The sequence below is a fragment of the Notolepis coatsorum genome (assembly GCF_963971535.1).
Source record: "Notolepis coatsorum genome assembly, chromosome: 1".
NCBI classification, from domain to species: domain Eukaryota; kingdom Metazoa; phylum Chordata; class Actinopteri; order Aulopiformes; family Paralepididae; genus Notolepis; species Notolepis coatsorum.
In genome coordinates this window covers 158696578-158706920 of record NC_140165.1, presented here as the reverse complement: position 1 = coordinate 158706920, position 10343 = coordinate 158696578, and the positions used below count along the sequence as shown (strand labels likewise).

At 42.2% G+C, this 10343-nt stretch overlaps 1 protein-coding gene across 1 annotated transcript; it reads left to right on the top strand.

The window, feature by feature from the left end:
• The first annotated feature begins 2313 nt into the window (after positions 1-2313).
• bri3bp (bri3 binding protein) lies at positions 2314-6971 on the top strand. The gene is made up of 3 exons (XM_084322250.1): positions 2314-2602; positions 6254-6356; positions 6542-6971. Exons 1-3 carry the CDS (start codon positions 2429-2431, stop codon positions 6961-6963), a joined length of 699 nt encoding a protein of 232 aa, XP_084178376.1. The 5' UTR covers positions 2314-2428; the 3' UTR covers positions 6964-6971.
• The last annotated feature ends 3372 nt before the right edge of the window (positions 6972-10343 follow it).

The window sequence follows — 10343 nt, the reverse complement described above, 5'->3', positions numbered from 1 at the left end:
TAGAGCGACGGACTGCTCTGTTGTATGTTAGAGCGACGGACTGCTCTGTTGTATGTTAGAGCGACGGACTGCTCTGTTGTATGTTAGAGCGACGGACTGCTCTGTTGTATGTTAGAGCGACGGACTGCTCTGTTGTATGTTAGAGCGACGGACTGCTCTGTTGTATGTTAGAGCGACGGACTTCTCTGTTGTATGTTAGAGCGACGGACTGCTCTGTTGTATGTTAGAGCGACGGACTGCTCTGTTGTATGTTAGAGCGACGGACTGCTCTGTTGTATGTTAGAGCGATGGACTGCTCTGTTGTATGTTAGAGCGACAGACTGCTCTGTTGTATGTTAGAGCGACGGACTGCTCTGTTGTATGTTAGAACTTTGTAAAGAAACTCAAAGTACTAAGAGCGATACACTGCTCTGTTATATATTTTTTAATGAACAATCTTATCACACTTTTCTACTGTCCATTCTATTTGATTATTTTAGCCTATTTTAAACTGCACTTTTTAATCTAATCTACTCTATTTTATTATTTGTATTACTGAAGAACTGTGATTTGCCTTATAATTTATATAAAATGTGTTTTATAAAAATAATTGTATATTTTATTTGGTATGGAGACTGAATCTAAAATGGATACCGATATACTTGTGTTTACATATCCAGGTACGACCACTACACCCCCCACTCCCAGCTCAATCCACCCTGTACAGATTGTAGCATATATATATTTTATCAAAAACCTGCACGGACTACAACGTATGACGTATATAATGGCAGTTATTATTATTATTATTATTATTATTATTATTATTATTATTATTATTATTATTATTATTATTATTATTATTATTATTATTATTATATTATTTTCTGGCTGCTCCTGAGTCTCCAGCCTTGAAAAATTAATGAATAGCTTCGTCTGTGGTTCATGCAGCTGTGGTCCCGTGGGGGTCGCTCCAGGTCAAACAGAAGCAATCTTCCAGCCGATTGACCCAGACTGCCAGTGCCCTTCAGTTTCATTCCCTTGATCAATGCCATAATGGCAGTGATTTGGCAAGAAAACTTTGTAGTTCTTTTCTTGAATGAGTCCAAATCGGCAAGCAACACTTTGATATATTCTATGTACGCCTTGCCTAAGGCAATTCTGTGTTGGTTGGTGTAATGTACTGTACAGGTATGGGCAGGGTAATAGTAGAAAGACATAAATATACAGGCAATAGAATTTGATCTGAATATAATAATATGAGAAGAAATAGAGAGAGAACAATATAATTAACTTTGGATATAAAAATGTGAGTGAAGGGAGCTCCAGTAGCTCACCGCATATCTCGGCGCTATTTCTGCGTCGGGGAAAACCGTCCAAGGTGTTCTGCGCCAAGTATGGATTCTTGAATCTCCGGTGTGACTACGTCCTTGTTGATGTATGTAAGAAAACTTACAAAAGCACATTTAATTCAGGTTTGTACCTTGTGTAGTCACACTTAACTCATTAAGCCCCACCATTTATTTTTTGAAAATTCGCCTAAAACAGCATGCTTACATTAAAATGCTTATATATCCAGATTTATAAGAGCTACTTGCATAAACTTGGTACCTAAAGAAAGCTAAGACTTGGGGGATTCTAATGTTGGTGTCGAACACTGTACAGTTATTACCAAATTGCTGTAGTATTCCTGCAAACACTGAAGAAATGTCATTTTTTGTATCCTCACCTATACAAAGATTACAGTTAGACAGTCAAAAACACCCTGTTACTCATGGTTGCACCCCAGCTATATTCCTACTTTCTTCCTCCATAGGTGCAGATGTTCTGTGCAAACTTTCATGTCAGTAGAATAAAAACTGTGGGTTTAGCACCTGTTTTTGTGGAGAGAGGGCCTGGTGCTGGTGGCCATGTTGGATTTCTCAATTTTGAGGCCTTATTTGACATTTTTGAGCTTGGTATACAGCAGATTTGGATTCAGCACCCCTTAATACCCCTAGAAATGTTGTGTACCAAAAATAAACACGAAATGCCTTCAGCACTTTATACAAGCACATTATCTGAAAGTCTGCCCAGTCTAACCCTGATGGAAACAAGACAAACGTCTTTCTCAGGTCTGCATCCCCTTAACAATTGTGTGTATTGAGCCGTACTGTATTGTACCCATTCTGCAAACTGTTAAATAAAGTTTTCATTCATTCATTCATTCATTCATTCACGGTGTTTTCATTTCATCCGTTTTAGGGAGACGGGCAATTCACCGCGGATCCGGTAGGTGGCGGTATTTACCAATAAGGTAACGCCAACCTCCATTGAAGAAAAAAAGAAGAAGAACCCTGTCATCTTTCTCCCCCTCTCCAAGGTGTCACTTTGTGGCCGTTGTCTCTCCGGTTCATCATTCGTCTCTGAACCGGTTTCGGTCCAGATAGGTTCCTGTGGTGCTGCTACTATGAAGGGAATGAAGCTGCCGGTCGTCATGCTGCTGCTGCTGCTGTGTGCAGCCGAGGCGGCCAGGAGTAGGAAGGACTCCTCCACTCAGAACAGCTTTCGACGGGCTGCGAACGGCATATACCAGACCCTCAGCAATGTGTTCGGAGAGGATAACATCAGGGGCTTGTACAAGGTTAGTGTGTTCTATACAATCCATATTATTAACCTCCGCGGGTGGGGAGGTCGCTTCGTAGCAGCAGCAAGATGGAGAACAAGGCACTACTAGCCCATGGACCACAACATCACGGTTGCCATTTTGAAAAATTAGCTTGTTAACCTGCTTTGTAACGTTAGAAGGTGTCCCGTGATGGAACATTATTTTAAGTACAAGATGATTCTACTCAATGCATTTTACATATAATCTTTTGATTTGTCATGCAATAATCTGCAGTGCATGGCACTATTACCGCACCTAATGTCACCCTGCTAGTGCTACCATCCCAGATGGTGAAGGCCTATTATTAGACCCACTGGCCTAGTAAACTCCAGCTGTTCTGCAATGGGAAGTTCAAAAAACATATGTTCTTTTATAGGTTACGAGAAGACCTTTCTTTGTGAGGAAACATGCATGCTGTCAAGATGCTGTCATTCATTCGATTGCACTTCCTGCATTTAGAAACCTACTTCCTGCATTTAGCAGCCAAACGGTTGCCATCGTTAGGCTACAGTGCCTTTACAGTTAGGTTTATCCACAATACCTTCTTATTAGATTCCCTCTGTGTCCCACTAATTAGTCTATCGTCCTCACTCTTCTTCTACTGCTTGTGTCTCCTTAACACTTTGGTTAACTTGCCACTAGTTAACATGGTAAAAACGTGGTTAAATGCCAGCATTTACATTTACATTTACATTTAGTCATTTAGCTGACGCTTTTATCCAAAGCGACTTACAAGTTCTGTGCGACAAGACAGCAAGAAGGGTATAATTCTATCAGCTGAGTAACAATGTTCATCAAAGTGTTGCGTGTTACAGTGTAGGTTAGTTTATTAGGACAAGTGCATGACATTAAGGTTAACATGAAGACAAAAGACGTCCCCACCCTCCTTTGTGTCCAAAGACCCCACCCACAACCTCACCTCTCCTGTCCAACCAACCCAAGCCCCCCCTCCCAGAGCAGAGCAAACCACACTAACTCACCATTCCAGGCAAACCACCCCGAAACACATCAACCCCCCCCCCCCCTCCATGGACGCGAAATCCCCCCCATGGAACAGAACAATCACCCACCTTTCCAGTTTGACCACTGACAATGGACACACCTACCAGCACCCACTTCAATGTCTTGTTTGCGGTCAACATTGTCGAAACGGATTGTTTTTTTAATCGGTTCATTTCCGTTTTATAGCATTTTGAAAAGCCCTCGTTTTTCAGGAAAATATATAGATTCCGTGATAAACGGCATTTACTGGAATATTCTGGCATAAACAAAAACATTGTCATTTTTCGGCCTATTTACGAATCGTTTTCAAATAAACGCTAGATTATCGATAGTATATGTGTACTTATGCACGCTAGGGAAGCGGGCTGAAAATCGATTATCTTATTTCCTGATCAGCGAGCACAGACTCACAGCCACACACACGCATATGGGACACGTTGATATATAGGTGAAAACAGCTCTGATTATCCTAAGACTGGTCAAATAGATTCCTTACCTCAGATCAGATGTTATCCAAAAAGATTATTCCAATTCCTGATCGCCATTCCAAATATCGATTGCGTTTATTGATTCAGCGTTGGGTACTGGAAATACATAATCCACGCTGTTTTGAGGGCAAAATATACATATTATATAATTATACTTGTAGTTGTATTATCTGCGAGACATCTCGCCACCATGCAACAAGTCAAAATGCTCGCTATCTCCACTGTCTGTGTGTATACTCTGCTTTGATCAAATCACATTCAGCATGCCCTCAGCAGGGTATATCTGCGGCTCTGCAGATATACCCTACTCCCTCAGCTAGCCCCGTTTGTGACTGCGATGCAAGCCGGGGCTCGAATACGCATCGAATCAATGTTATAAGACATTGATATCAGGAGCTATCTGTAGCTACTGCTAGCCGGCTAGATAACGTTAAGACAACGCCTCAGTGAACTATTTAGTTTACTGGACATTCCATATAGAGCTAACGAGTCAACGGAGGTAACTTATCATGCACTCGACTATTGCTGGAGCATTTGTTGATATCAGCAGCTATCAGTAGCTAGCCAGCTAGATAACGTTAGACAATGCCTCATATTAAAACTAAATTAAACTAAAAGTGAATAGTTGACTGGGTCATTTTGTAACGGTAGCTAACGTTAGCTCACGGAGGTCCCAGACTAGACTAGACCCGTGTTTACATGGGTGCGGGAGGGGCAGGAGGAGGAGGAGGAGGAGGAGGAGGAGGAGGAGGAGGAGGGGCCTGCAGGCAGCTCTGTGTGAGACAGAGAGCGAGTGATATCTCCGCTAAGAATTGGATCATGTTTTTCGATCGGTTTTAACGATCGGCGAAAATAAAGCATTATAACCGATCACCGATCTCATATTTATACTGATTATCGGCCGATAACGATCGGTGGCCGATCGATCGGCGCATCCCTACCAAAAACATCCTAGGCCTAACAAAAATAATGGTTGGTTTCAGGTTGCCGACCGACCCTGCCGATTTAGGTGCGACCCAATATATTTTATGAGTTTAAAAAAAAAATTATATATTAAAAAAAAAAAAATCATTTTTTTTTTTTTTAGAATAAAGTTTCATAGAAATCTTAGTCAAACATTTAGTATTATGGATATTAAACATGCTGGCAGAGTACATGCATCCATGTTGTTGTGAACATTTTAACCCTTTCACTGCCACACGACAGCCGGTTAACCCTTTCACTGTGACAATACAGAAGGTTAGCCCTTTACTATCACACAACCGACGGCGATGCTCCATCATTAGCATCATTAGCTCCGCATCCGCGGAGCTAATGATGCTAATGATGGAGCATCGCCGTCGGTTGTGTGATAGTAAAGGGCTAACCTTCTGTCGTGTGGCAGTGAAAGGGTTAATTAAATAAAGAAATTCCCTATCCATAGTCGCCGTGGGAAAGAATAAAAAAAAAATAAAATAAAAAAAATTCCCTACCTACCCATGGCCAAACTGACAACCAACCTGAAACCAACTATTATTTTTGTTAGGCCCTAGCAAATTCACACGCACATGACTCCATGAACATGAATAACCTAAATCTCGAACAATTCTAAGGTAGTTTTAAGTTATTTCTCCGGCAGCATGCGCTAATATGGATTCCGGCTGCACATGCGCGCAGCACAAATATGGATTCCGGCAGAGTGCGCTCAGCACAGCACTGGCGCGCCGCTGTTGCATTTCATTTCAGGGGAAACATTGCATCCTATAAACATCCTCTTCCTGTGTTTTGTAGTTCTTTAAGACAGTGGTTCATCCTCTTCCTGTGTTTTGTAGTTTTTTTAAGACGGAGAGGGACATCCTCTTCCTGTGTTTTGTAGTTGTTTAAGACTGAGGGTCATCCTCTTCCTGTGTTTTGTAGTTGTTTAAGACAGAGGGTCATCCTCATCCTGTGTTTTGTAGTTTTTTAGGGCAGGGTCATCCTCTTCCTGTGTTTTGTAGTTTAAGACTGAGAGGGTCATTCTCTTCCTGTGTTTTGTATTTTTTTAAGACAGAGGGTCATCCTCTTCCTGCGTTTTGTAGTTTAAGATGGAGAGAGTCATCATCTCCCTGTTTTTGTAGTTCTTTAAGACCCTGGTTCGTCCTCTTCCTGTGTTTTGTAGTTCTTCTCCAAGACGACGGAGCGGTTCGTCCATGGAGTGGACTCCTTCCTGGACAGCATCTGGAAGATCTGGAGTGACTTGCTGGACGTCATGGGCATCGACGGTAAGTGTCGTGTTTTTTGCTTTTCCCTGAAGCTCTGTTTTCAAGCTTTAATAGAATTCTCTAGTTGACCGTCTGTAACCTTCTGTCTTAATTCTCTCGTCCCATATATGGGAAATTAATTTAGCATAAAAAATCAACAAAGAGCACAACAATAAGATTTCTCTCTCACTCACCCCTCCTCCTAGCCTCCAACCTGAGCCACTACTTTAGTCCTACCTCCCTGACCAACTCCCCGGCGCGGGCACTCCTCCTGGTGGCGGCTGTACTCCTGGCCTACTGGTTCCTCTCCTTGTTCCTGGGAGGGTTTTTCTACCTGCTGCATGCTGTCTTTGGACGTTTCTTCTGGCTGGCACGAGTCTCCCTCTTCGCCCTGTCCTGCCTCTACATCCTGCAGAAGTTCGAGGGTGACCCGGAGCGCGCCGTGCTGCCCCTGTGCTTCGTCATGGCCGTGTACTTCATGACGGGTCCCGTGGGGGCCTACTGGCGCCGGGGGGGCGGGGCAGGATCCCTGGAGGAGAAGATCGACCGCCTGGACACCCAGATCAGGTTGCTTAACATCAGGCTGAGCAGAGTCATAGAGGGTCTGGAGCGCACAGGGGAGCAGTAGAGCGATAGAGGGGGTGATAGAGGGGTTGGGAGGGGAGGCGGGTGTTGCTCCTTGGAAGGAGAGAGCGAGAGGCAGGGTTGGGGGGGGGGGGGGGGGTGGGTTGGCTGCTTTTCAATTCAGAAAGTGTTTTCCTCCACAGAAGTCCTTAGAGGGGTCAGCTCTGTGTTCCCTTGAGCCTCTTTCCTCAGCTGTTTGTCAGTTTATGATGAGGCAATAGGGGTCTAAAATGGAGCTAAGGGAACACAGAGGTGGTATAATTCTCATAGACTTATTCCACTCTTGTCAGATCTGCAGCCAAACGAAATTTACAAATAGTTTCAGTATTTCAAGTGCTTTATTTCAGTTACCAGCTAGCTGGACATCTTCGGTTACCAGCTAGCTGGACATTTTCGGTGACCAGCTAGCTGGACATCTTCTGTGGTCATCTTTGGTGACCAGCTAGCTGGACGTCTTCAGGGGTGTTGCCACCACTAGCCTCACAATGCTGCTGTCGTGTCAAAAACTCCTGTTTCTAAAATGATTCTTCAGAAAGTTCAGCAATAAGCAGGTGCACGAAGGTGTATACGTTCAACTTCAGTAAAACTGTGAAATAGTTTTTAGTTACGCGACACGTAGCAATATGCAAATCAAGTACTCGTCATGTTTTTCCCACAGTAACTTGAACCACTGTTTAGATCTGCTGCAGATCTGTGAAGAGGTAGGAATCAGGGGCAGTAGAAGGGGAAATGGAATGTGACATTAATTCTACATCTGTAGTGAATGGAGCAACTCCCAGGTTGGTGTTTGATGGCTTGGTGTTCTGTGAAGCAACGTCTAGGCTTCATGAATGAGCATATTAACTGTGTGTTTGTTTTTTTATTGGGGTAATCTTGGGGGGGGGGGGGGGGTGTTTTAATCCCACATTTAGTCTCTTTTGGAACCTCTATTGAAGTAGGATGTATCGGGGGGGGTGGGGGGTGTTAGATGCAGACACTGTATTTGTAAAGTATTTAAAAACCAGGCAAACATTAGATGCTAGGTCAAAGGCAAATTTATTTATTGCATTTTTCCGTCCAACCGTTCGATGCTTCCTCTAGTCGTCACTTCTTAGTTCCATCATTTTATTGGCAGACGTCAGGACCTCTTTTTCTAGTATAATCGGAGTATAACGTGTGGCTGTTACACGTGACTGCGCGTGTGAGCTCTGGGTATTGTGAAGCGGCCCTCAGAATGGCAGCGAACACGTAACGGGCAGCGATATCTCAGGGACAGAATCGGCAAATATCTGCAATATGATGTAAATATATCCCACATCAGCTCTTATTAATGACTTGCTGTAAAAACCTGTGTTTTCAGATCATGTTGAATGGCAGTCTGTATATGGCTGGTACAGTAGCTGTTGCCCTTTACGTACTGGGCCCATGAGAACAAGTTGAGATACTTTAGCCTGGTTTCCACTACAGGGCCATACAGGGCTAACCTCGCTGATCCCCTGGCTTTAATATAGAATACTATGTCTATGCTAGCTACATATCGCAGTCGGGCGACGGTACATCAAGTCATTTAATTTTTAAACATTCTATATTCCCTAAACATAAAATCTGGGCAACTTATTTGTCACCCACAGTTGTTGAAATGGTCCAACTTCAACGGAGAGTCTGTCTGCTTTCCAGAGGCAGACATTTTAATTTGAATGTTCTTACCACTCAAGGTCGTGTTCGATTCAACAGCCTCCAGAAAGCGAACTCTTCGTTGAAGCGCTACACAGCCGGGGACCAGCCAGGGCTAAACGGTATCTGATTCCCACTACAAGACCATTCAGGGTTTAACCCCAAACAGCATTTTGTGTGATTCGTTCTTCATCGTATTGCCAACAGGGATGACTTAACCGCAGGGTTGAACTGTAGCGCTGTAAATATTCTGAGCCCCACTTGGCCCCACCATGGAAAAAGTAGTTTCTTGTTTTTTCACACTGTACCTAGCCCAGGATCTAACCGCACTCACAACCTTCATAACCCTGAACTAACCGGGCTCTTGGCCCCCGGACTAACTAACATTTCACATCATGTCGTTCATTGTTCCAGTACTTATTCAGTTAAATATTTTCATGATTACTGATGGGTTTACCACTAGGCAGGTTATTATTGACAGTGACTATATGCTACTTTCTAGATCTTATTCTGATGTGCTTAGTCAGTGTGCATGCACATTTATTTACAAAAGAACAGATAGAGGGTATTCAACTAATTATAAAACAATAATATTACAAACTGAGACGGGGACAATAAAATAAAAAAGGGGCATTAATTACACATGTCTTGAAGCTATCGTTCAACGGTAAACTATTTATCTGACAAAGCTAAGTAAATGGCAGCTTAAGATTTTTGCGACCGGGCAAAGTAAACGGAGCCACTATTTGAGCCGGTAGACTTTTTCAAATGTAAAAACGGAACACATGAAGAAATGCTTGATGGTTATGGGTTTTTTGGTTTCAATCACACCTGCCCTTTTCTTTTTTATTTCTCATGTTATTTCACATGTTTCTGCTATTATTGTCATTTTGATACATTGGTCCACTTTTTCTATTTATTCTTGGCTGTGTTCTATTCACTGTATGAATATGACTTTGACTTTCATCATTCCTCTTAGTAATCATATATGGGACACATTGGTCATATGAATTGAGATTTTAGACTTGTCGATCTTTAAAGGAATATGTAATGATGGTGTTAATGTAGAAGTGTTTTATACATGTGATGCTGATGTTAATTCAAATCTAAAGAGTATTTCAGTGCCGAGTCTGATGGGCTTACTATAAAGGCTTGGATGATCCTTACCTGCAGGTATTCCAGGCTAGTTTAAGTTGAGCTGTTAAAAGGAGCTTTAAGTGTTTTCTTCTTTGTTAAAATAAGTGATCTACACGTTAATAGCTCTAAATTCTGACAGCCATCACTGATACAGAGTGTTTGGTCAGTAACATGGGTCTCCCAGTCCCTCCGCTCTACAGTAAACAGAAGTTCCCACTTTATCCAATCGGGAGAGAGAACTCCACACTGCAAACATGGTCTGACAAAAATAAGAACTAGTTAGCAAATAAATTATAGCAAATAATGTTCTTGAAACGAGTCAATACATATATGAGTTTATACATATAATAAACAATAGAATAAAATTATATAATATGTGATTAATAGTTAAAAAGGGATAGGAATTTTTTAAAGTATACTACCTACTCATTTTTCGAACAGGGTAAACTGATTTGTTTATCTTTCTCTTTTTGTCTATTTTAAAAATTTTATTTTTTGTATAGTATATACCGTAATTTTCGCACTATAAGCCGCACCTGAATATAAGCCGCAGCAGCTAAATTGAATGATGTGTACATATATAAGCCGCACTGG